The sequence below is a fragment of the Leopardus geoffroyi genome, chromosome A3, assembly GCF_018350155.1.
Source record: "Leopardus geoffroyi isolate Oge1 chromosome A3, O.geoffroyi_Oge1_pat1.0, whole genome shotgun sequence".
Lineage (NCBI taxonomy): Eukaryota > Metazoa > Chordata > Mammalia > Carnivora > Felidae > Leopardus > Leopardus geoffroyi.
This window is the reverse complement of record NC_059336.1, coordinates 118,973,006-118,999,432: the sequence shown is the minus strand read 5'-3', so window position 1 is coordinate 118,999,432 and position 26,427 is coordinate 118,973,006. Positions and strand designations below refer to the sequence as shown.

General features: G+C 52.1%; 1 protein-coding gene and 1 long non-coding RNA gene across 4 annotated transcripts in view; one reads left to right on the top strand and one right to left on the bottom strand.

The window, feature by feature from the left end:
• Positions 1–25,798, top strand: part of DPYSL5 (dihydropyrimidinase like 5) — a 102,109-nt gene extending 76,311 nt beyond the window's left edge. For all 3 annotated transcript variants that reach the window (XM_045447451.1, XM_045447449.1, XM_045447450.1), the window contains 9 exons: positions 773–841; positions 3,086–3,130; positions 4,945–5,020; positions 5,967–6,123; positions 12,073–12,214; positions 13,838–13,980; positions 15,689–15,896; positions 20,747–20,915; positions 22,781–25,798. In XM_045447451.1, the coding sequence (XP_045303407.1) occupies positions 773–841; positions 3,086–3,130; positions 4,945–5,020; positions 5,967–6,123; positions 12,073–12,214; positions 13,838–13,980; positions 15,689–15,896; positions 20,747–20,915; positions 22,781–22,866 (1,095 nt within the window). In that variant the 3' untranslated portion in view covers positions 22,867–25,798. The remainder of the gene's footprint in view (positions 1–772; positions 842–3,085; positions 3,131–4,944; positions 5,021–5,966; positions 6,124–12,072; positions 12,215–13,837; positions 13,981–15,688; positions 15,897–20,746; positions 20,916–22,780) is intronic.
• LOC123581386 lies at positions 787–13,831 on the bottom strand. The gene is made up of 4 exons (XR_006703721.1): positions 13,637–13,831; positions 7,688–7,874; positions 5,439–5,530; positions 787–896 (listed from the first exon to the last, which is right to left on the bottom strand). It is a non-coding gene; the product is annotated as an uncharacterized LOC123581386 (long non-coding RNA).
• Positions 25,799–26,427: the final 629 nt, after the last annotated feature.

Sequence of the window (26,427 nt, the reverse complement as noted above, 5' to 3'; positions counted from 1 at the left end):
CATCGCCCATCCCACAATTTTGTCCAGACAAAATGAGTTATAAAAGGCAGTGTGAGATGTTAACACCCCAGATGACAAATCTAATCCACTTGTCTACCGTCTGTCTGGAAAAACAAAAACAAAAACAAAAAAAACTCTTCATAGTCCAAAAGGGTTTCTAAGTCTTAGATGATAATGTCTTAGTTCTAGTGATATGATATTTAAATTCCATGATAGCAAAAGAACTTGGAGCACCTCTAAGAAATATTTTTAATGAGATTTGACATCAGAATAAATGACAGTCAGCTCTCCTCTTTCCTCCGCTTTCCTATTACCTCTCCCCCACCACCCCCGAGGAACTGAGATATTATAGCAATCTGCTCACTGGTAGATGAATCCCTTTGTACCTCCTGGATCTTAAATAGGATGCTTGCTAAGGGTTATTCTAGGTGTTGCTGGAAACTAGAGATTTGACTAGATTTCCGGTGGGGAAATTCTGATTTTTCAGACCGATGGTCTTTGATGTCCCAAGCCTATTGGCTAGTTCTAGAACTGGAATTTTAAGAGGAAAAAAAATACGTTCAGTCCTTAGGAAGTGAGGTGCAGGAGAGCCTGGCTGCCAGGGAACCCCATACTTACTCTGCCCTCTTTGGAAGGCGGATACTGCAGAAGTGAGCAAAGCGGCAAGCCTATTGGAATGCACGGTGTCCGGCATGCTTTTGTGTCCCTGGGGTTCGTTATTTTCTCGTATCTGTATGGTTCTCTCAATTTTCTTTCTTTTGCTATTATTCAGGGTGCTAAGGAGGCGCTAGATTTGGGAATCACGGGCCCAGAAGGAATCGAGATCAGCCGCCCAGAGGAGGTGAGGAAAACTGACTATGCCTCTTCTCAGCTTCTTTCCTATGGATTCACAGAACCTTTAGGATAGAAGAGACATCAGTAAATATAAGTTGCATATTATCGCTTTCTCCATGGGTGAAATTCGCATCTAGAAGCTTTTCAGGGAACAGCCATCGCCCTGCGGAGGCTGACTTGGCCTTGAGCTTCCTTGGGAAAGACTGTTTGGAGGAAACCAGACCCACCTAATTTGATTCTGATTTCAGGGATCTGAGGGAGACTATGTGAGCACATCGGGGGCTGCGTTCCCCAAAAATTGAATGGTGAAAGAAAAGACAGAGTGAAAGCGCTTTCGGGTGTAAGAAGAAATTCCAGATTATAAGCCAGTGATTTAGTGTTGTAGGAATGAGAGCATCTGAGGAAAACTTTGGACCCTTCCCACCAGAAACCAGAAGCACATACGTGTCTATAGTCTTGCCCCCTTGTTACCTACCATATTAACCACCGTGGTGATCATGAAAAGCCCTGCTCTCCTCTGCCCTCTGGTTTAATCCTGGCACAGTTTGGCAAGGTGCCCACACAAATCCCCAGAGGTCCCCCCGCTAAAGATGTCTATTCTGGAGGGGACCTCACTGGACAAATCGTGCCTTCTCGTCCTGCGACCCCATTCCGACACCTGCCGTTTGTGAAGAGAAAGCTATTTCCCATTTCTTCAAAGCGTTCAATGCAGAGTGGTGGCTGGATGTCCATGAGGGATCGATGGGAGGCCCTGAGGGACGAGGAGCCAGAGACCAGATGTCATGGCACTGCCATCAGACATGCAAGGCCCTGCGAGGACCTGTAAGGACAGGAGTGGGCGGGTGGGCAAAGGACTGGGCTTTGTTCAGTTGTATGAGGGAATAAGCCAAGCTCTGACTGTAGGGTATCAATAGCGAGAGTCACCACTGTTATCTACTGGTTAAAGGCTCTACGCCAGGAGAGATTTTGCCCTCCAGCAGACATCTGACAATGTCCAGAGGTATTTTTGGTTGTCCCACTTGGGGGGGGGAGGGGGGCAGGGGGAGGGTGTGGTACTGCTGGCATCCAGTGGAGAGAGGTTAGGGATGCTGCTTGACGATCGATCCTACGGTGCCCAGATGGCCCCCCACCACAAGGAGTTACCCGACTCAAAATATCCATGGTGCCGAGGTTCAGAAACTCGGATCTAGGTTAATTTCCAGCTTGATATTAGTGAGTATCATTCCTTGCTACTGCACTGAGGTGGCTGTGGAAAGAATACCCCAGAAAACACGGAGGGGTTTCTAGGTTTCTGTTTCCTTTTGTTTTGTTGCTTTTTTCTTTTTTTGAGAGAGAGAGAGAGAGAGAGAGAGAGAGCATGAGCTAAGGAGAGGCGGAGAGAGAGGGAGGGAGAGGATCTCGAGCAGGCTGCACACTGCCAGCACAGAGCCTGATGCAGGGCTAGAACTCATGAACCATGAGATCATGACCTGAGCTGAAATCAAGAGTCAGACACTTAACCGACTGAGCCACCCAGGTGCCCCAGATAGGGAAGAATTTTTAAAAATTTGTTTTAATGTTTCGGTTTGACAGAGAGAGTGTGTGTGTGTCAGAGCGCCCGTGAGTGAGGGAGGGACAGAAAGAAGAAGGGCGGGGGGCGGCGGGGGTGGGGGGGAGCAGCAGAGGATCCAAAGCAGGATCCAAAGCGGGCTCCGGGCTGACAGCAGAGAGCCTGAGGTGGGGCTCAAACTCGAGAACCGTGAGATTCGTGACCTGAGCCAGAGTCATATGCTTAACTGATTGAGTCACCTAGGCGCCCCCCCCCCAAATTTTTTAAAGTTTATTTCTTTATTTTTAAGAGAGAGAGACAGGGGCAGAGAATCCCAAGCAGACAGCACAGAGCCCCATGCAGGGCTCAATCCCACGAACCATGAGATCATGACCTAAGCTGAAGCCAAGGGTTAGATGCTTTAACTGACTGAGCCACCCGGGTGCCCCTCGTTGCCTGTTATTTAAGGCCTGAGTAGCATCCAGCGAGGATATGCCTGGTGTAGTAAATCCTCAGATTCTCTCAGGGTGAGAAGAGGTGGTTGGAACTTGGTGCCCCTGCCCAGGGCTCACCCCCCGAGCCAGCCCCTATGGGTGCATTTGGCCCCTCCGGCCCAATGTTGGATATTCCAGCACTTTCTACAAAGTGGGCTCTTGAGCAGAGGTGGGCTTGCTTGGGAGAGAGGCTGAAGCTTGTTTTCTTCCTGTCCTTTGTTTCTTACAGCTGGAGGCTGAAGCCACTCACCGAGTTATCACCATTGCAAACAGGGTAAGTAGACCCCAGCTCGCCCTAAACCCATCCTTGACTCTGGGATCAGAAACCAGCATCTTCAGTCTACACAGTGGAGTCCCATTCTGCCCTGGGTGCCACCACCATGCCTGGCTCACAGGACCCCAAAACCGTTTCCTGGGTGTTGTTATTCCCACAGACCTGGCAGAAGTCCTCCTAGCTGCCAGCTCTCTGTCCTCCCCCTCCCCCCCCCCCCGCCCCCGCTGTGAGCTTGGTGAGTCTGGCTTCATTGCTCAAGTGGAAATGGCTCCCATGGGAGGCAGGGTGAGTTGGGTGTCCACAGAGCCTCACTGCAAATGAACTCTGTTTCCTGTAGAGGAATTCGGTAGATGGCTTGCTTAGAGAACCGTGATCGAACCCTCTGCCTCTAGACCACTTAGAAGTTTTCCTTGGTATCGCTTAGGGCGAGGGGTTGCTGACACGGTGTGGGAAACGAACAAGACGTGAGATCTTTACCAAACACGAAGCTCTCAGCGTATGCGCATCACTCAACCACTCTGATATACTATTTTGTTACCTAACGTTGGAATGATAATATCACTTCTCACAGGAGGATTGTGAGGGTCAAAGGGGGGCAGAGAAAGAAAGGCACTTTATAAACAGTAGATATATACCAAGAAATATACCAAGGTTGTTTATCCTAAACCGTCATTAAAGAGTACGATTTGCTCAGATAATCTGTGCTGTCACCTCGAGAATACCAGTTTTCTAAAGTGTGGCGCCTGGACCAGCAGCACCCGTGTTTGTTAGAAATAGAAACTTAGAATTGCAGATTCTCGGGCCCATACCCATTGAATCAGAAACCGGGGACGATGCCCAGCAGTCTGTTTTAAGAAGCCCACCCATGGTTTTAGCGGGCACTAATGCTCGAGAACCTCTTCTCTGAAAAGACATGGGCGATCCCGAAGGATGTAAGTAAGCATGAGGGCGTGGTGTTAGGAATGCTGGGGACGAGGCAGAGGTTGGAGGTCCAGCGGATCTCAGAATTGTAAAGTTGCACCAAGCACGACAAATGTCAGGCCAGTTCCTAAGCTCTCTGTCCTCTCATTTTGATGAGCAGAGAAGGCATCAGAGTAACATTTGGGAAAAGTTTCCCATGAGCAGTTGACGAGTCTGGGTGCCGGTCGAGGACATTGATTTACTGGCACACCAGTGGTCATGATACCAATGATTTCCTGACGGAGACCGACCCCAGGATAAGGAAAGATGTCAACAACAAAAAGCCGGCTTCCTGTTTTTTAGCTCAAACATATGCCCAGGCAGGTGAAGCCAGGGACCATTGTCGTACCGCTCAGCAGAGGAAAAGCTCATCGATATTACAACCCAGGTGTCCGTTTGTCCAGTCCTGCCTGACGTAGACCCTGAACCCCAAACCTCTTACATTTTGTTTCTTCTCAGGGTACATCCTGTCTACTGCTAAGGCAGCCCTCGTTGTAATTTTAGATACGAAGTATGATCCACGACTGTCTCTAGGTTGTCACGTTCATGAACAGGAAATTTAAAAAGTCCCTGGCGTTAAGTTATAAATCATCTTGACTCCGGCTGGTGGAATATTTGAGGCTCGGCCCTGACATTCCCCTTGGGTCCTGGTGCTTGCCTCCTCCGTGCTTCCCCTAGTCTGTGCTCTGGCCGCCAGCCTGCCTTCCCGGTAGAAGACCCTCTCTCCCTGCGAGTGGGGCTAAGACGTGCAGAGGGAGGTGCCGGGGCCCGGACTGGTTTGGCTGGGGCTGTGCTAGTGCTTGTTAGGTTCATGGGGCTGACGCGCTCTCCTTTCTGCCGGTTTCCTTGTTTAGACTCACTGTCCAATATACCTGGTCAACGTGTCCAGCATCTCGGCCGGTGACGTTATCGCAGCTGCTAAGATGCAAGGCGAGTCCTTGGGCTGGAGTGGACCGTGCGCACGTGTGGTGGGGTTGCAGCCCTGCGGGGTCCCCCGGAGTACTCCCTTTTCTCTCCCGCCGCCCGCAGAAGCACTGCGCTAGCCTGGGTTCGGTGCGCTAGAAGCAGTGTTTTCCTCTGTGCATTTGCATGCATAACAGCTCTGCAGAAGTGTCTGTCACCTCTCCCGGGTCTGGTAAAGTTTTCCACGTTTTCAGTCAGCTCCTTAATTGGTATCTTTTTGGCCTCTTGGGTTTTACTGGTCGTTGCCTTGGCAACTAACATAAAATCCTGGACCGGTTCCAGTGGACATTTCAAGGGGATGCCAGGGAAGTCCCCGGAGGAGTAACAGTGTATGGACCCAGCTTCCCTTCCAGCCACCCCACACCCTGTGTGTGAGCCCCGATACCTGTGTGTCGGCTGCTGCTGAGCACTGGGCAGCACCTGAAGGTTTTTATACTTGCTCATAGTCTTGGCCCGGCTCAGGGTGCCAGTGAGGTCCTGGAAACGGGAGAAACAAAGTCATGGTCACAGACCTGGGGAGATAAATCAGAGCAAGGGCTTTCAGCCTTCTGGTAGAACTGCCCGCGAGATCCTGCCTCCCGCCTCTCCCCCAGTGGGAGCCCTTGGGTGTCTCACCCGCACCGCTGGCCCTCCTTCCTCCCATCAGTGCCCTGAAGCACCCGTGGTCCCCCAAAACGGCGGTGCTGCCCCTCTTCGGCACCTTTGCCCTTCTGTTCTCCTTGCCTGGAGCCAGCATGGCAATATGGAGCCCTCCGGCCTTGAACCCAGCTGTGCCCTCAAACTCCCGTGTAAGCTCGGGCAAGTCCCTTCCTCTCTCTGACTTCAGCTCCTCTGCCTATGAAATGAGAAGCTCAGACCAGTGATCTCTCAGGTCACTGGCTTCCTAGTCACGGTTTGACGTTTCTTCTTCTAGGGAAGGTTGTGCTGGCCGAGACCACCACCGCCCACGCCACTCTGACAGGCTTACACTACTACCACCAGGACTGGTCCCACGCGGCCGCCTACGTCACGGTGCCTCCGCTGAGACTGGACACGAACACCTCCACCTACCTCATGAGCCTGCTGGCCAAGTAAGGCATTTTGGCAGAACCTCTGTGGGCCCCGTAGCACATCCTTAACTCATAATAGATGCCGTCCTGGGAATGTACGTATCTTCGAGGTGATGTTGCAGAGGCCCCGAATCTGACCTAGGTCTGGTTCCATTGTGCCCGTAGGACGACGCTGCTTTCGTTACCTTCTCCAGAGCCCATCAGCTAATTGCCATCCCAATTACCTGTCGGCTTCTCCGACCACTTGATTTGGAGCGAGAGCTTCTGCAGTGTTAAGGGTCAAGAGCATATATGAAACGGTGAATGGTGGTTGTTCAGAATTTCCAAGGACATTGCTTTTACACTGAGGACCACTTCAGGGCTGTAGGATGTGGCTGCTGACTTATTCTAGAATATATGTGGGCCTTTCTGTCTCTTTTTTCTTTACCTCCCCCTCCTCGTTGTTTCGCGTGTGGTTTCCCCTTTCTTTCCCCTTTGTCCTTTCCTTCTGCCCTCTCTTCCTCTTTCCCCCTCATTCTTCCCCTCCAGATCTCCTTTTCTCCAGCTTCTCTTGTGCTAACACCATTTTTTCCCATATGATCCAAATCTAAAGGAAAAGTTTTAACGAATAGTCTGAATTCGGTGGGACACAAAGATGAAAAGATTTTGTTTTGTCCCAAACTGCTTGCAGCTTCTTTCTTTCCTTTAGTGACATTTTGCATAGAATCCATTGTTTTCTCTCCCTCTTGGTTATTAAAGTCTAGTTTATTTTTTTCTTAAAATGTTTATTTATTTTTGAGAGAAAGAGAGAGCTGGGGAAGGGCAGATAGAGAGAGAGGGACAGAGGATCCAAGGCCGGCTCCACACTGACAGCAGAGAGCCCGATACGGGGCTGGAACTCACAAACCATAAGATCATGACCTGAGCTGAAGTCAGACACTTAACCGGCTAAGCCACCCAGGCGCCCCAAGTCTAGTCTAGTTTAAATGTCAGTCTCCTCCCTTCCCCGTGCCCAGTCCCTGAGTAGGGGGATTCTTCTCCATACCCAAGCACCAGTCTATACTCCTGCTTCTCAGACTCAACGTGACTGGCCTTTGGGGCCCTCCTTATGTAGGACACATGCCCTTGTGGGCTCTCTTGTGCAGCCCTCATACAATCCCCTGATATGGAAGATGGATTCCAGCCCAGCCTCTTCCACCCACACCTTCCTTGCTTCTAGAACTAGTGGTGTCCCTGTGAACAAGGACCCTGGAAGGCAGCTCCAGCCTGACCACCTTCTACAGTGTCTGGGGCCCAGAGAAAGCTCACACAGCTTTGCCACTCTCGACGGTGGGAGGGCAGCCTGTCCCCATCCCACTGGCTCTCCTCTCCTAGAGGCTCAGGGCACGTCCACCGGCCCCCTCCCAAGCAAGAAGCCCACAGCCATCACCTCTGTTTTCCGTGGGTGAACCTGTTGCAATGTCCCCTCCTTGACTATGGAGGAGACTGCTAGGAGAGAGGGTAGGGAAACCACACTCGAACACGAAAAGAAGGAAGAGGAAAAGACTACAGGACTCTCCATCCTGTGATACCTCAGTCTCCCTCCTTGTCGTAGGCTTTTATATACCTGGGGGGAGGTGACAGCCCTCTTCTCTTCGAGGGTGATGGTGAGGATGATTGAGGGAAGTAGCCAGCCCCGACTGAAGATGGCTGTCTTGAGAAAAAGGGGCACTTATTTTATCCAGGTCCTTAATATTCCCTCCTGGTCGCCGACAATTGGCAAATTCCCACTCAGCATCCTGCTGTGTTAACACCTGAAAGAGGAGTATAGGGTGCAGTCAGTAAGGTCTCGGGGCGCAGGTGGCCCCGGAGGGCCAGTATATGCGTGGCCCAGTGCAGCACCTGCTTTCTGTCCCACAATATTGCTGTGATCCTGAGCAGCAGCGCCCCTTACACATTTAGATAAGTTAGGGTGTACGATGGGGCGCCTGGGTGGCTCAGTCGGTTAAGCGGCCGACTTCGGCTCAGGTCATGATCTCTCGGTCCGTGAGTTCGAGCCCCGCGTCGGGCTCTGTGCTGACAGCTCAGAGCCTGGAGCCTGTTTTGGATTCTGTGTCTCCCTCTCTCTGACCCTCCCCTGTTCATTCTCTGTCTTTCCCTGTCTCAAAAATAAATAAAACATTAAAAAAAATTTTTTTTTTTTAAATTAGGGAGTACGAGAGAGGAGAAATGCCAGATCAGCTCTGACTTAAAAATGCTTTTCACTGCAGAGGGCACCTGAGTGGCTCAGCTGGTTAAGCATCTGACTCTTGATTTCAGCTCATGTCATGATCTCATAGTTTCTGAGTTCGAACCCCCCCCCTCCCCTCAGGCTCTGCGCTGACCTGCGGGAGCCTGCTTAGGATCCTCTCTCTGCCCCTCCCTGGCTTGTTCTCTAAGATAAATAAATAAACTTTAAATATATATATTAAAAATAAATAAGGAAATAACTTTTAAAAATGCTTTTCACAGGGAAATGCCAGCCAGCCTCTTTTCCATCTTTATCAACACAACCAAAACAGACAAGAACCAGGAGCCCGCTGTAGTAATTTGGGCTCAGTGCCAAGGTCAAAAAAATCTTTTGAAGTACCTCTGTTTGCCACAGCCATATTTGCTGGAAGAACAAATAGGTGGCAACTGCCCCAACCTACCCAGATGACAGCGGCCCCAACACATTCAAATAGGCAGGGGAAAATAGTGCTGTTAATGGAATCATTTAAGGTTTTATATCTAGCCTATTTTTAAGGTAACTTAAATACATTTATTCACTTAGGTCGAATTGCAGTTTCATGCCAACTGTCCTGAGAAGAGTTTGAATCCCTTTTGAAGATTGGTGCATATTGTACAAGTGTGTAATTTTACAGAATTTGGAGCAGCGTTTGAACATTTTTTTTTTTTTTTTTTTTTTTTCAACGTTTATTTATTTTTGGGACAGAGAGAGACAGAGCATGAACGGGGGAGGGGCAGAGAGAGAGGGAGACACAGAATCGGAAACAGGCTCCAGGCTCCGAGCCATCAGCCCAGAGCCGGACGCGGGGCTCGAACTCACGGACCGCGAGATCGTGACCTGGCTGAAGTCGGACGCTTAACCGACTGCGCCACCCAGGCGCCCCAGAACATTTTTGTTGTGTATAGGAATTTGTGGTACTGTCGTTTCGTTTTTAGGACACCTTGGTGGTGATAATTGATATCCTACAAAATGCTTGACAGAAAACCCAGGCACCAATTACCATATTCTTATAAGAAAACGTGCGCTGCTTTCTTAGGACCCACGTTAGCATGTGACTTCTTCCGTATCAGGGGGGAAAGCACCATCTATGGGTGCAAGGATTTATCCTTTATTTAAAATCTAGTGTCACTAACTAAAATTTCAATGAAAAATTAATTAATTAATTAATTAAAATTTTGGTGTTGACATAAATAAACAAATACATCGATAGATAAATAAATAAATAATAAATCCAATTTCTTGGGGTGTCGGGAGAGCACGCAACTCTTGACCTTGGGGGTGTGAGTTCCAGCCCCGTGTCGAGGGTAGAGATGACTTAAAAATAAAATCCCTAAAATCAAATCTAATTTCTTCCTCCTTTTTTTTTTTCTTCTTTTACTGACACGTGGTTGACACACGATGTGACGTGCTACACGCGAGTACAGCAGCGACTTGGCACTCTCTGTGTTATGCTGTGCTCACAAGTGTGGCTACCTCCTGTCACCGTGCGACGCTGTCACAATCCCGTGGACTGTATGCCCCACGTTGTGCCTTTCGTGGCTGTGACTTACTCGTTCCATAACTGAAAGCCTGTACCTCCCCCTTTCCTTCACCCATTTTGCCCAGTCTCCCAGCCACCCCCCGCCTCTGGCAACAGAGGTTGTTCTCTGTGTAAAATTTCATTTCTGAAAGGGGCCAGAAGTTCTCTTCATTTGAATATGTAAAATTTTAAAGGACTTGAGGGGCGCCTGGGTGGCTTAGTCGGTTGAGTGTCTGACTTCGGCTCAGGTTATGATTTCCCGGTTCGTGAGTTCGAGCCCCATGTTGCGCTCTGCGCAGACAGCTCGGAGCCTGGAGCCTGCTTCGGATTCTGTGTCTCCCTCTCTCTTGCCCCTCCCCCACTTGCGCCCTGTCTCTCTCTCTCAAAATAAATAAACATTAAAAAAAAATGTCTTCAACTACTTAAAGACAGTCATGTCCTAAACTTTAAAGGGTATGGATGTGGGTGTCGTATTTCCTAGATTCAGGGCAGCGCTAGGAGACCTCAGAAGACTTTCTGGAATGTGACCGCACTCCCCGAGGGGCACCTACTTGTGTAGGAGCCTTTTTTGAAAGGTGGTTGCTCAGTAGCACTTGGCTCAAGAATGGGAGTTGAGGTCCCTGACCCTGAGCCAATGATTCTGACGGGCACCTCTTCTGATCTGAGCCCTGCCTGGGGGTCTGGAGGACCCCTGAGGAGAAGGTGAAACTCTGATGGGTTCTGCAGGCCCGGGGAATGTGGGCAGCACTGGGGCGCCCTAGAACAAACCCTCTGCTCTGTGGAGGGTGTCCCCTGCAATCTCTGAGAAGGCCCAGAGCAGCGTGTTTGGCTAAGGGAGACACCAGCCCATGCCACAGGAAGGGCTAAGTCATCTCACTGTGGATTTGGCCAAGGAAGTCAGTCATTTGGCAACAGTTGTGACTGATGAACCCTGCCAGGCCCCCAGTGGAGACAGCCCAATATGCAGCCTGACCCTGAATTGTCTGAGAGCCTTAAGAATATGCCTCGTCACTGGGGCGCCTGGGTGCCTCAGTAGGTTGGGTATCTGGTTCTTCGTTTTGGCTCAGATCATGATCTCATGGTTCCTGAGTTTGAGCCCTGCATCAGGCTCTGTGCTAACAGTGTGGAGCCTGCTTGGGATTCTCTGTCTCTCTCTCTCTCTCAAAATAAATAAACTTAAAAAAAATTTTAAAAAAGGAGATGTCTCATCACCAAGTCTGACATGGGCAGCTTAGATGGCCCACAGGCATTCACAGGCTTTGGTGCCTCCTACAAAGAAATTAGATTCTCAGGGCCCCCGCTGTGTGGTCCCAGCAGTTGTCCCCCTCTCCCACACAACCCCCATGCTCCAGCCAGGACCCTCCCTGCCCTCCAGTGGTGTTTCCTCATGAGGTTGCCCTGGCCTGGGCGATGTGGGCATCCTTCCCCCTCTGCCCCTCACCACCTCTGAGCCCTCGGCCTACAGAGATCTCTGTACATGGGCCAGCTATCTGTCGCCCTCATTTGGTAGAGGGTCTGCTGCCTCGTGTACTGTCGCACCGTCCTACTAAGTCTCTGCCCTGAATCCTAGCGAGGCCGGAACCCCCGGAGAGCCCCACCATGCCTTAGCCGCCCACAGCCTTGCACGGAGGTCGGCCTCAGTAACCTTCCGAGGACAATGGTCATAGAGGGCGGGGGTGATGAACCGGTTGGCTTGCATAGCATCGCTGGTTTATTAAGGCAAGCATCTCTTCTGTCTTGTCCCTCCTTTCCTCTTCTGTGCCATCAGAGTCCCCATATCCAAGAAAGGCTATGGCTGCAAGTTATTTAGCAATGCTTAACATTGAACTTGTAAATGTTTTACCAAGCACATGCTTGTCACCAGCAGGGACCGGTAGGGTTTGAGGGAGAAGACGACAAGAGCTTGGCATCTGAGCCTCTGGCAGTAAAACCACCTCAGGTTAGCAAAACTAGGAGTTGAATTTTTCTCTGCCTGCTGCCTTAACTCTTAAAAGTTGTTGCCCCAAAGGCTCCCATCAATGTCGCCTGTGACACTGACAGCCAGTGTCAACCCTCAGCCCACAAACCCATTCTACAGATGAGTAAACTAAGGTTCACACAAATGAAGTAACTTGTTAGAGGTCAGCTTTGCCTGGATCTGAAGGGAAGGCTTTTTCCCTGCACCTGTCCCCACCCTCCGGGACCCTGGCCTCCCTCCCTCACTGGCCCATCTTTCTTTATCCAGTGATACTCTGAACATTGTGGCATCAGATCACCGGCCTTTCACCACGAAGCAGAAAGCTATGGGCAAGGAGGACTTCACCAAGATCCCGCATGGAGTGAGTGGTGTCCAGGACCGCATGAGCGTCATCTGGGAGAGAGGAGTGGTATGTTCTGGGGACCCCCCTCTGCTCAAGTCCTCGCAAGGGTTTTCACTCTTAGGAGAGCTATAGCCATGGCTCCTTGTTTCACTCAAAAACAAAACCAGAAAGTTTGTATTTTCACCTAACCAGAAAGGTAGTACAGCTTCGTATAGAAATTTGGAAAACACAGAAAAGTGTGAGGAAAAAAGATCCCCCTAGTTCCATACCGAGAAGTGAAAGTATTAATATTTTGGTCTCTTTCTTTCTAGTTCTGTGTATGTTCTGGATGTTATTGTAATAACGGGGTTCATCTTTTTTTTTTTCACATAACAGCGTATCTTGAGTGTCTTTCTATATCAGTAAAAATTCTTTAAAAGCATCTCTCTCTTTTTTTTTAATGTTTATTTATTTTTGAGAGAGAGCATGAGCAGGGGAGGGGCAGAGAGAGAAGGAGAGAGAGGATCCGAAGCGGGCTCTGCACTCACACCACAGAGCCCGACAAGGGGCTCAAACTCACGAACTGTGAGATCATGACCTGAACTGAAGTCAGACGTTCAACCCGCTGAGCCACCCAGGTGCCCCAATAGCATCTTTTTTTTTTTTTAACGTTTATTTATTTTTGAGACAGAGAGAGACAGAGCATGAACAGGGGAGGGGCAGAGAGAGAGGGAGACACAGAATCTGAAACAGGCTCCAGGCTCTGAGCTGTCAGCACAGAGCCTGACGCGGAGCTCGAACTCACGGACCGTGAGATCATGACCTGAGCCGAAGTCGGACGCTTAACCGACCGAGCCACCCAGGCGCCCCGATAGCATCTTTTTAGTAGCTAAATAGTAAGTATTTCCTCCGGTGGAAGTAGCACATTTCAGTTAATCCTTCCCTGAGTTTGGAGCTTTTAGCTGTTCCGGAGTTTTGCACTTACAAATAATGCTGCAGAGAGCTTCTTTGTTCAGGAGTATATACGTGTGAGCGTTTCTAATTATTTCCTTAGGACAGATTCCTAGAAGCAGATTTCTGGGCCAAAGGGAATGAACCTTTTTTTAAGGCTCTTTATTTTGGCCAGTTGCTTTTTGAGAAAAACAGGGACTAGGACTTCATTTGAATACCACCTGTTCTCCCCACGAAGAATAAGTATTTTTGGTCCTGACCTATCACAGATTAGCTGCAGCAAATCCGAGCCTAAGGAGATTTGAAGTCCTCAAGAGTAAGCCAGCAGCTCAGAGAGGCCCACGAGTGGCTGTGGAATCCCCCTTGAAGGGAGTCCACGGTGCTCTCACTGGTGGGTGAGGCAGTAAGATGTTTTTCAAGAGCCCAGAAATCTGTGTCCCTTTGTGGACGAAGGGAGGCTTCCGACCCATCCCTAGTAGACACATGGGTAGAGCCGGTTGTACAAACAGGAGGTCGATTTCCACCAGGTGGGCGGCCTTTGGCGAAGAGCCCACTCACCACTGTTGCCGGAGGAAGGATTGAGGCGATGGCCGGGAACCCGGCCAGCAGGTTGGCTCAGCTGAGACGGTGCTCACTTCATCGTCCTTCTCGGCACCGTTGTCGTGACCAACGAAAAGACCGCAGGCCCGAGTCAAGGGTGGCCGTGGCTTTGAGGCACGCGCAGGGTTTGGGTGACGTGGCACTGTTGCAATGTTTCAGGTTGGAGGAAAGATGGACGAGAACCGTTTTGTGGCCGTTACCAGTTCCAACGCGGCGAAGATTCTCAACCTGTATCCCCGCAAGGGCCGCATCATCCCTGGGGCCGATGCCGACGTGGTGGTGTGGGATCCAGAAGCCACAAAGTAAAACCTGCTGCTAGTCGCCGGGGCTAGAGGGACTTGGGATTTTTAAGGCGCTCGCAGTGCAAAACTCCACCAGCTTATCATCTCTGCGCTGCATCTAGCGTAGCGAAGTGTGACCCTGTGGTGTGTTCGGTTCGACAAGTATTTGAGGGCCTGCCGTAGTCTGGGCACTAGGAATGCGGCAGTGAACAAGACAGGCTCAGACCGGCTGCAGGGTATCACCATGCACATAGCACCTTACAGTGATGCGGAGCGGCTTCACATCAGTGATCTCGTTTGGTTTTCACGCGGCCCCAGGAAGCACTCATGCTGGCGTTCTTATTTCCATTTTCCTATCGAAGAAACGAAGACCCAAAGAGTAGAGGGGCTCCCCGCACCACATAGCTAACACGCACTTGAACCAGTCAGGTGTCCTGACGCTCCGGGCTCCTCCGCCAGCCCCCTGCTCCCCTCACTGAGGGTGTTGGGTACTCTGGAGTGCACAGAGCTTGACACCCACAGCATTAGCGCACGCGAGTTGAGTGAACGAATGAAGGGGGTTACCAGGCCACGGGCTACAGAGCCTGGTTTTTTTTTTTTTTTTTTTTTTTCAACGTTTATTCATTTTGGGGACAGAGACAGAGCATGAACGGGGGAGGGGCAGAGAGAGAGGGAGACACAGAATCAGAAACAGGCTCCAGGCTCTGAGCCATCAGCCCAGAGCCTGACGCGGGGCTCGAACTCACGGACCGCGAGATCGTGACCTGGCTGAAGCCGGATGCTTAACCGACTGCGCCACCCAGGCGCCCCCAGAGCCTGGTTTTTACTAAGAGATTTGGGCAGGGGAGATGGAAACCGCTCTTTCCGATTAAATTTCATTAATCGCTCAGCAGATTTTTGTTAAGTGCTAACTGGTGGCCAGGTACTTTTCTCGGTGTACAGGCTAGAAGTAAAGAAGATAAGCAAAAATTTAATGGAATTTTGAAAATAAAAAGTTGAATTGGAAAGAAGGTTCGCCTTCTTTGGTGCACCGCCACCCACCCCAAGGCCGGGATACCCACGCTGTCTTCTCCATTAGAGCATTCGAGAAGCCATGTTCTGCCTCCTGAAGCCCGGGGCTGGTCCCTGTTGCTGCAGAGGTGTGGGTGTTCATGATCACTGTTGGCAGAAAACTCGCTAGAGTTTGGCTCAGTTGATCCATTTCCTAGGGCTGCTCCGGCCCTACCACAGACTGGTGGCTTAGACGCACCAGAAACGTATGTTCCCCCAGTTCTGGAGGCTGGGAGTCCAAGATCAAGGTGTCAGCGGGTTTGGTGTCATCTGAGGCCTCTCTCCGTGGGTTGTAAATGGCAGTCTTACGCCTCCGTCCTCACCTGGTCTCTCCTCTATGAGTGTGCATATCTGGGGTCCGAATTCCCTCCTCTTATAAAGACACCAGTCAGATTGGATTAGTGGATCATCCACTCGTATGATCTCATTTTACTTTAATTAGCTCTCTAAAAGCCCTGTCTCTAAATGCAGGCACATTCAGAGGCTGGGGGTGAGGACTTCGGTATATACATTTGGGGGGGTGATGGGATTCGGTCTGCAGCAGACAGCTTTTGGGGACTATTATTATTCCTTGTCACTGAGCATCACCCCCTCCCACTGACCATCGATTCATCCTGCTGAGCTGTGATATCGTCACCTCTTCTCAGAGCTTTCTCTCCCACCCCTGCCTCTCCACCAGGACCATCTCAGCCAGCACCCAGGTTCAGGGAGGAGACTTCAACCTGTACGAGAACATGCGCTGCCATGGCGTACCGCTGGTCACCATCAGCCGGGGACGAGTCGTGTATGAGAACGGTGTCTTCATGTGCGCTGAGGGCACTGGCAAGTTCTATCCCCTGAGGTCCTTCCCAGACACTGTCTACAAGAAGCTGGTCCAGAGAGAAAAGGTAAGAGGAGGGAAGGGGAAGAAGGTGTATACGAAGAGGTTAAAGCCCCCCGTTGGGGAAATTCTATAATGACTGTTTTAAACCTCAAAGATGTTCTCATTCCATTTTCCCACTGAACCTTATTGCCTAGAATGGTCACTTTGGGGACAACCAAAATAGCAGAAAGGGTGTACCTATAACAGAGTAAAAGTGTATTGGGAACAGTCCCTAAATCCCCCTAGAGCTAAGGAAATGCTACAGGATGCTCGCAGATGTCCCCCACATCTAGTCTCTGGGAGGATTCTCACCAACCCTCAGATGGGACTCCCGGCTCGGCCTGGGTTACCATATTTGCCCTGGAGTTGTTCTTTCCCTGAAGCCTCCCCCTCCCTTGTGACCGGAGTGAGGTTGGTAGGATTTTCTGGGTCTGGATGCCCCCCAACCCTGATGTGATCAGGCCGAGTCTAGAATACTTCATATCCCAGGGGTCCTACCCAGCCCTTGGATTCCACAAGCACACTGAATGTTCCCTAAATCTTTGGGCTTCACCTCATCCCCAGGGGTTCCTGTCCTCTAAGTAGACACATTCACCCAAAAGAAGACTGGCTGTTGCCTCGTTGCTTAGGGATTGACTGCCCAGACTTATCTTCGAGAGCTGCCCTGGAGAACCTGGCCTGAGTTCTTGCTGACAACTCCGGGTGCCGGGGACTGCAGCCGTGGCCTCTGCGGGGACAGGGAGGGGTCCCAGAGCCTCGGAAAAGAACAGATCTAACACATCGACAGCGAAAGCACGTGGTTCTCATAATGGTTTCTCCTCCCCTTCCTCGGGCATAAAGCAATATTATTGTGGCTTCAGAAGGCTCCTGTCCAGAAAGGGTGGGTGTTCTTCTGTCACGCCTGAGGACCCAGGAGCCCCAGCCTCACTGGTCCAGCCGCACTCCTGCCTAGGCTCATGGTTGTAATCATGGCGCACTTAAGAAACGTTGATCCTTTTTTTTTTTTTTTTAATTTCCTTACCCAGCTTCTCTTGTTCTCTTGTTCTATTCCTTTTGCCATTCTAGTCCTCTGTGCACAGCAGGTGCCTGCTATATGTTCTGAAGGTAGTAGCAGAGAAATTTTCTTGTAAACTGCCCAGTCTGGCCTTGTCGGTCAGCTGCTTGTCTGTGCCAGAGGTGAGACCGACCCAGGAAAACGGTCTGTGTGTTTTTTAGCTGGAGGCCCTAAGTAGCAGCTGGTGGGGAGGCCTTTTCTGGCCCCTTCCAGGTGACCTCTCCACCCCCCACCCGTATTGTGGTTACTGTCCCAGACCAGCATCAACTTCTTCCCGCTCCCAGGCCCCATGCTCTCCACTCATCATCAGCTCTGGCCTGTAGCAGGGACCAGAGCTATAAAGCACCTTGACTGAAAACAGACTCAGCTGCCATTATTACTGAGCTCTAGAAATGTGCTCAATAATATCTCCGGAATAGGCCTTTTAAGAGCTGCCTGTGGCTTAGCGCACTTTGCCAGGAGACAGTCGCGTGACCTCTCCTCTTCAGCCAAACTTTCTTAGCATCGCGATTCTCAAGTCCTTTATGCAAAAGCCAAGCTTCTTTGCCCAGTGCCTCGGACCTCCCCTTCTTGTTCCCATTCTTGTTCCTTCCTTGAACCGCCCAAAGGCTTTCGGGAGCAGCCGCTTCAGCCTGTGTCCTTCCAACTGTTCTCTGTCTGCTGCACAGGCTGGCCTATGAGGCCCCAGCCCTAGAAGGAAAGCTCTACCAGGATGGGGGGTGGGGTGGGAGGAGGAGCGGGGGGCAGGTAGGCTTTCCTTCACTCTCCGGGCCTCTAACCAAGACTTCGCTTCACCCTGAGTATGGTCCTCAGTAGAGCCCCTCTGTACAAGTTCATTCACAAAAACTACAGTATTCTTTCCCAAACTGTGGTCCAGCTCTCCTGGGCTGAGAGGGGTGTGTGTGACGGAACAGAGGGAACGCCAGAGTCGGATAGTGCTGGTTTCCATTCCCTATCTTTGACTATCACATAGCATTTTAAGTGATCAGGCAAATGGGGAGTTCTGGGCTCCCGAAGGCACAAGAGTGAAACATGAGCATGTCTGTGACACCTGAGTTCCTCTCGATTCGCAGGCTCAGGGGCCTTTGAGGTACTGCCATTGCTCGGTTCCTTCCCAGTCTTGAAGTAACGGCACGTAAAACTGATACTTGAAAAGCAGTCATCTAAAGCCTAAAAGTAAGCAGGCCATATTAACACCAGAAGATTAATTCCATCGCTTTCCACGCGTGAGGGCCCAGAGTTCTCAGAATGACTAAACACCCTTCTCTCCCAAAGGACAACAAAGGAAGAAATCCAAAGCCAGATCTGCTGAGAGGGAGCAGACTTGGGTTCCCTGGGAAAAAAAAACAAAAAAAAACCCATGATTTCAGTTATCACCGCGTTCAATCCAAAAGCAAACTCAGGGTCTCTCAGGAGGCGAATGGTGCCATCTATCTCCAGAAAGCTCCTCAGATGTGAACCCGCAGCACAAGGCCTCAGCCAGCCTCTGGAGGGAGCGCTGGCAAGAGCAGTGAGAGTGATTCGTTCATACAGCACAATGTCTGACCGAGGGTGGCTGTCGTTTTAAAAAGGAAACTGGAAAACAAGTGTCGGTTGGGATGTGGAGAAAGGGGAACCCTTGTTCGTTGCTGGAAGGAATGTCAAATGGTGCAGCTGCTTTGGAAAACAGTTTGGCACGTCCCCAAAAGTTAGATATTAGAGTTACCAGAGGAGCCAGCATTTCTCCTCTTGCGAAAATCCTCAAGGAAGTAAAAATAGGTGTCTACACAAAACCTCGTACACATCCATAACAGCGTCGCTCATAGAGGCCGAGAAGTGGAAACGCCTCCAATGTCCATCAACTGTTGAATGGATAAACATAATGAAATATAGCCATTCAGTAAAATATTATTTGTCCCAAGAAGGAAACAGAGTCCTCATAGATGCTGCATTCAACACGCGTGAACCTTAAGAGCATTATGCCAAGTGAAAGAATCTCGTCACAAAATACCACATAGCTTAAGATTCCATTTATGTGAAGTGTCTGTAATGTCCATAGACAGAAGATCCATTAGTGGTTAGTTAAGGCTGGGGGGTGGGGAACAGGAGTGACTGCAGACGGGTGTGGGATTGCTCTTTGGGGGCGATGAAAATGTTTGGGAGTTAGACAGCGGTGGCCCAAAGTTGGGAATGCGCTCAACACCACTGAATTGTGCACTTTCGAATGGCAAGTTTTATGGCATGTGAATTATATTTCAGTATGAAACAAAAAGAATGATGGTTCTGCGGTCTTTCCAAAAAAAAAAAAAAAAAAGGCATTTGGTATTCAGGAAATTGGGTCAAAAGAGAGCGGAGAGAGTATTTCAAGCCTTTCTAAAAGACAGCCTCATAAAAAAGTGAGATAGATCCCAATTCACAACACACCGCTCCCCTCGGGTCAGCCACCATGGAAGAGCCCCAGTTTCCAGGATTGGTATCAATTCAACCCAGAGTCTCTTTATCTAAAGCATTTATTACAACGACAACGTAAGGGTCCCAAGAAAAAGCCAGTTCTGTTAAAGTAAAGGAACACTTGCATGCAGAAAAAGAAAACTATCAAAAAGTCTCATTTTCCAAACATTGTCAGTGATCAGTCCCTAGAGAGCGTGGGTCTCAGGGAAGAAATCCTCTCTGGGAGGGTGTGGTATACAGCCAGTAACGAAGGGGCTGGCAGCGGCTGTCACCTGCCAAGGTCACAGACTCCGTTTTCACTCAGCTGGTGTTTCCACCTTTCACCACTGGGACCCCAGCTTCCCAAGCCAAGATGCTAACGTGCAGCCTGCTAGAGGCCAAAACAGTTCAGACCAGGCTTGACATTCTGAGGGCTGAGCTAAACCCTAGGTCTGTTGTTGGAGAATGTAAAGGAATACGGAGGCTGAAGATCCTTCAAGAAATCCCCCATTGTCTATTGTTGCAACAAGATTTTCAGGAAGCAGCAAGGAGGTGGAGGTTATGCCCCGGACGAGTGCCTGGCATGTAGATCGTCCACGCTGCTCCTTCAGACTTTCTGAGCACACCCCAACTCACTTTGTCCTCACAGCAGCATGAATGAGCACACGGAAATGACCTCTGCCCTAATTACAGCTCCCGGTGCTTTCACATCACTTGCCATGTGCCAGAGCAGTTCGAAGAGCTGTATGTGTATTAATTCATTTGATCTCCTAACAATTCTATACGTAGTACCAATAGGCACTACGGTCAGCCTATTTTTTACAAATAAGGAAACAGGCACAGAGAGATTCGGTAACTTGCATAAGGTCACAGAGCTGCGATTGGAACCCAGGCTGTCTAGATACCGAACATAGGCTCTTAACTTTGCTGCCTTTGTGAGTACAAAAGTGACTAACATTGCCACTGGGGATTCTCCTCTCCAAATCGGCTGTATTTGGTTTCTCTCCCCACAAAGTTGTCAGATCACAGTAAAAGGCATGGCCTCTTGGAAGCCTGGCGTGTGAGGGGATAACATTGCTCCGTGGGTGGGGAATACCCCAGAAATCCACCTGCCGCCTTGGAAAGGATTCCACCAATGTTGAGGGGGAGCCAGCGGGGGCCCCTCTATGCAAGGGCGCCCGCACACACGTACACACGTGCACACCCTGGGAGGTAAAAGACTCCACTCCTGAGCTCAAGACGTAAGAAACTTTTGTCTCAGGCAGTCATTTGGGTCCTGAGAAGAGTGGCAGCATCCAACCTCCTGCCGGCCATCGAGGAGGCTCTGGTAGAGATGGCCTCTGGGCTCTGATGGTGTCTGGGCTCTGATGGTGTGCTCTCTTCCCATTTCCTCCTTCTCCATCCTTCGCTAGACCTTAAAGGTTAGAGGAGTGGACCGTACTCCCTACCTGGGGGACGTAGCTATCGTTGTGCATCCCGGGAAAAAAGAGATGGGAACGCCACTCGCAGACACTCCTACTCGGCCCGTTACCCGACACGGGGGCATGAGGGACCTTCACGAGTCCAGCTTCAGCCTCTCTGGTAAGAGCAAGGGCCGCTCCGGCCGGGATGCGTGGCTCTACCTCAGCGGGGTGGCTGGAGGACAGGCCCACCCTGGCAGCGGGACTTCCGTGGCTTTTTCTCTTTGTCTCCTCCCTCCCCCCACCACCCCATCCCGCATCTGCAGTTGGGTGTTGGGTCCCACATAGAGACACAAATATCAGGAGGGGCGGGAGGGCTCTTCGGGTCCCTGGGCACCAGTCATTCCAAGAGGCCGTGGCTTGTCTGCTGCTCGCCCCACAGTTTCTAAGTTCAGAAAATTTTGCCCTTGAAACATCTTCGGGGCCCTGCACACAGTAAGTGCCCCAGGGGTGATCAGAGCTCTGAAGGCTTCACCGTCTCTGCTACATGGGACTGTACCCCAATGCAGCCTCCCTGTCTCCATCCCTGCTCCTTGCCAGCCTCTAAAAGAGGAATTTCCCTATTCCCTTTCCTCCCCCGCCTCAGCCCCGTGTTTGTCCCTCTGGCACCTTCTTTTTTGTCAGCAATTGTAGTATATGTAATACCACATATAATATATGGGGGGCGGGGTTGTTCTGGGACTTTACGGTCGATAACTCACATCCCAGGTGCTCTGCAGTAGCGAAAGGTGGGGGTCGTTGCCACAAAAATGGTAGCCCTCCGTGGAGAATGAGCACGGCAAGGTGGCCTGGTCCTCCAGGCCGCTTTGATGGACACTGGGACCCCACCCCCGACCCCAGCTTGAAAGGGGCAGGACGGGGTCTCCTTGAACACGCTGAGCGGCCTTCAGAGTCGGACCGGGTGGAGGCCTGGCATCACTCTGCGAGGGCCACACCAGGACCCAAACAGTGAGAGGACCAAGATCCAGATCCTTCCACACAGAGTGTGGCGTTTACTGTTATGATAGGAAAGGCCGAGGGAGGGGGCTGCCCGCCGAGCTTCCTGTGTGTCCCCTTATGTGCTGGGGGCAGAAGACACGTGGTTCCTGTTTAGAGGTTTTGAGGACTTTGTGGTCTGTGGGGAGGGGTCCTCTCCACCACTCTCTCCATCCTCAGAGGCGATCTCAGTGCCAAGATAACTATCCCCCTGCCCCCGCCCTGAAGGCCCCTGCCAGTCCCACCAGGGACAAGACACGTGTGCTGGGAGTCGGGAGGGAGTCCGTGGTGCCGAGTGTCGCGGTCAGGCCTTGCCATCCCAGGAGGTGTAGGCTCCCACGGCTGCCTGGGCACGGCCCTTCCTGCAGCAGCCAGGCCCACGAGAAGCCACAAGGCCCTTGGAGCGGCCAGTGGCTTCGGCTCCCAGGTCTCGGGGCCAGCCTCTCTCCAACTCGGCAAATATCCTTCCACCCCAGTCTCCTCTCTCCTGGGCAGGCTGGGCTGAAGAATGTCCCGCTCGCTCCCTAGGGCACCAAGCCACTTTCTGAGTCTTGGGATTTCAAGACGCTGGGCCTTTGGGGTGTGGTTCTTTGATTTTTCCAGAACAACGGAGGGCCCAGCCGTCTCCCTGTCTTACTCACTGAGGCTTGTATACAAAGGCCCACGTGCTAACGGGCTGACTGACGGTCCGTGTGCCTGACAAGAGACCACATGTCCAGGTTTGGGAGCAGCGAAGGTAGCAGAGTAGCAGTTCATCGGAGAGGCCCTCGATCACAAAGACCTGGGTTCAAATCCAGGCTCTACCACCTACCTACACGCTGCGTAACACTGGGCAAGTCACTTAACTTCCCTGAGCCTCGTTTTCCTCACCTGTAAAACCGGATGGGGTTGTGAGGGTTCAGACAGATCGTCCCCACAGAGGGCTGAACGGCCTCCGCCGGGGAATGGTGGCCGTGCAGTTATAACCCAGGCAAGAGCAGCCGAGCTCACCCCCTGCTTCCTTCTCTGCAGGTTCTCAAATCGATGACCACGTTCCAAAGCGAGCTTCGGCTCGGATCCTCGCTCCCCCCGGAGGCAGGTCAAGCGGCATTTGGTAAAGGCACTGACCAGCCCCCCGCGTGAGGACGCACCACTGCCACCAGCCCGCACACCCTCCGGCCGCAGCTGCAGGGGGCGGGAGAGGCTGGGCTGGGCAGTACACCACCTGAGGGGGCCACGGGACCCGGGGAGCCCTCCCCATGTCTGACACGCGATTCACTGTGCTTCGAGCCAACCCTAACAGGCACTTTGAGATGTGTCCCTCCCGCTGCAGTCCTTTCCTGCCTTGGCCTCGGCAGGCTTTGGGGGGCCCGGGAAACCCACACTATGCACAGAGCCCAATGCATAGAGCCCGGCCCAGCCCCTCCTCTTACACCCGCCTCCATGCGCTGGCTTTGGGAAAGCCCAGACTTTAGTGCCCTGCCCCCTGGCTGACCCGCCAGCTGTCCGGAGCACTTTAGCAGATGTGTGTTAGAGGAAAAGGACCCCCTCCCCCTAAGGAGGCCCCGCGGTCGCTTTTCCCAAGTCAGACAGGTGTTGGCTTCCCGGCCGTGCCCAGGGGGTCCCGTTTTTTCCTGACTCCACGCTGGCCCCTGTGTGGGTGTGGTTGGGGCGCTCCGCACCCTCCGCCAGCTTCTTCCTCCCCCCACCCCCACCCCACCCTCTGGGAGTCACAGGCCCGGAGGGGCTAGCTGGGTGGGGCACGGGGCTGGTGCCAGGCGCGTGTACATGATTTTGTTTTGCACGTTTGGTTTGCGCAGTGGTTTGGTTTGACTTGTTTGTGCATCCTGTGAAAAATAACGGTGCTTCGTGTCACTAGCATAGCATAGAAACAGGAGTAGATGTGGACCTTAAGAGATGCTGCACTCGACACCAACCAGACAGCCTAGGGCACAGACGAGGAGGGGGCGGTGAGGGGTTGGACTCACAGGCCCTTCTTCTCCCAACCTGGGGCCTTCCAGGCTGCCGAGGCCTTGTCCCAGGCCCTCCTCCCGTCCCCTCCCCTCTTGGTATAGTTCCCTACAGTCTGAGAGGGTGCCCCGGGGACCGTCGGGGAGCGGAGTCACCTTTCCCATCTCTGGCTCTGGTCACTCCCACCCCTGACACCCCCACACCCCCAGCCAGCTTCCTGTAACCTCCCCCTGCTGGACGGAGGCCCGGCCGCTCTTCCTGTGTGATTGGCAAGAGGCCTCGTGCCTGCTAAGAGAGGGGGAGCGGGACCAGGGAGGGAGTGGGCTGGAGGCCAGGCCAGCGGGACGGGGCTGGAGAGCCCACATTGCTGCACAGGTGCCGTGGAGCCCCGTGGTCAGCACCTCACCTTCACCTGCCCGTGGCCTCCCTCTCCTCCCACCTCCAGCCGAGCCCTCCCTGCCTCAGAAGCACCGGGAAGGTCTCCATGGAGACGCTAGAGGCCGGGTGATCTCCATCCACCCTGAGCGAGCTGGGAAGCAGCCCAGCCACCTGCCCTTCTTAAGCTTTGCCTTCCCCTCGGGGAAGTGATTTCACGTTCCACATCGCTTTGCGCACCCCAGGCTTGTTCCAGGACTCGGGCCAGCGGTCCTACCCTGCACGTTTCTTTCGTGCTTTACGTGTCGTCAAAGCACTTGCATCGACGAGCGCTCGCTTGCTCCTCGCAACGGCAGAGCGTGTGTTGTGGTCCCCATTTCGCAGATGAGACCCAGAAGGTTTCGGCCTTCTGACCCCAGAAGTGTCCAGGACCACCCCTAAGGGCGTGGCTGCCTCCCCCCGCTGTGGAAAGGAGGAGGGGTGACGTCTCTTGTAGATGCCCCCCGAGAATTCAACCACCCGGAAGACTGACTCCCTTGATAGGCGTTCTGCTTTGTTTTGCACAGATAGCTAGATTTTCCTTGTTGACAAACTTAACGCGTGTTCACTGCTCGAGCCAGGACTAGATCCGTGTTGGCGGCTTGCCGTGTGGTTTGCGCTGCCCCCACACCCTCACTTCTCCCTTCAAGCTCATCTTCCTCACTCACTCAGGGGCTGAGAGGACGGAGACGGTACCCCAGGGAGCAGAGGGAGCAAAGGCACCCACGGGGACAGGAGGTAGGGGTCTGGGCCTGGGAAACTGTGACCTTGATCCCTCGCTACAGTGCACATCACCATCTTTATCCCTTCCAGCCCTTTGCTGGGTCGCGGGCCTTGGGAAGATGCCAAAGAGCCGAGCAGTGGTGGTGGCCAGCGGGCAGAGTGTCCCTGCTTGGGCCAGGAAAGCTTTACCTTCTCTGAGTGCCTCTGCCTGAGAGATGCATGGTCTGTGGCTCTAGGAGACCACGTCTTGGAGTGGTCCACCGCAGGCCTTCCGCTTCATCTACCCTCCCCACCCCCACCCCCGATCTTTCATAGACCCCACCCTCGCCCGGGAGCTTCTAGATGAAGATCAGGAGGCTCAGGGGACCACATGAACGGTCCGCTTCCGCCACCCGCTCCTTGCCCCTGTGCAGAGCTCCAGCCGGCTCCATCGGCAGCCCCCACTGCCCCTGGTTGGAATGAAAAGGGTCTCTGGTTGCACTGAATGCAGCTCTCAAACTGGTCTTGTACTTGCTGAATAAATACTGTTGTTCTTGCCTTAGCTGCTCTCTAGGTTTGTGGGAATAAGTTACCAGAAAATTGTGCTACTGTGTGTGCGTGTGCGTGTGCGTGTGTGTAGTGCTAGGAGTCCACAGTAGGTCTCTGTCAAGCCGATGCCGCGATGAGGGCTTTTCCGATACTGACCCAGAAACCACAGAACCACGCGAAAACCCAAACCACCCTCTCCAGCTGCCCGGGCGGCAGGCACAGCCTGGGGTCAGGATGGAGCCTCCAGCACCCAAGTGACTTCTCACTCCTCTGTAAACGTCATGGTGCTAAGATCGTGTCAACCCCAAGATGACACATGGTCCTGTGCTTTGGCCACCTGTTTGAGGCAAAAACAAAACAGCCCGACACATTGTGTTCTGGTGCAGGTTTGTATTAAACTGTAGCTACTTCTCACCTGGTCTCAGTTGTGTTTCTTCAAAGAAGAGGGACTTTGACAGGGGACCTCTTCCACAGTGGCAGGGGCGAGGCTTCGGTTGCTAAGAAAATTCAGCTCTGGTTTTTCACTCGTGTCGGGTGGCAGGTAGCAGCTCGCTGAGAGGTGGGAGCCTCAGTGCCCGGCACTCGGGGCTCTGTCCTCTTCCTGGTGGGGACAGAAGCAAGGCTTTGGATGCCAGATTCCCAGGACAAGGTTGCTGAGTTAACTGAAACAGCCGTAATTGGAAGAAAGCATTACATACAAAAGGAGATGGGGGAAACTAGGCTTCCCCCACTTATCCCTTGTTGCCTGTTCTCTTGGCTACCATTCTGGAAACCCATAGATCCCCCCCCTTTACACAATGGAACTCTTGGCTAATGGAGCTGTGACCTCATAAAATCACATGACAGAGCTGTCCGAAGGCCAGTGTGTCTCTCTTTTTTTTTTAATGTTTATTTATTTTTGAGGAAGAGAGAGAGAGAGACAGAGCGTGAGCAGGGGAGAGGCAGAGAGAGAGGGAGACACAGAATCGGAAGCGGGCTCCAGGCTCTGAGCTGTCAGCACAGAGCCCGACGCGGGGCTCGAACTCACAGACCGTGAGATCATG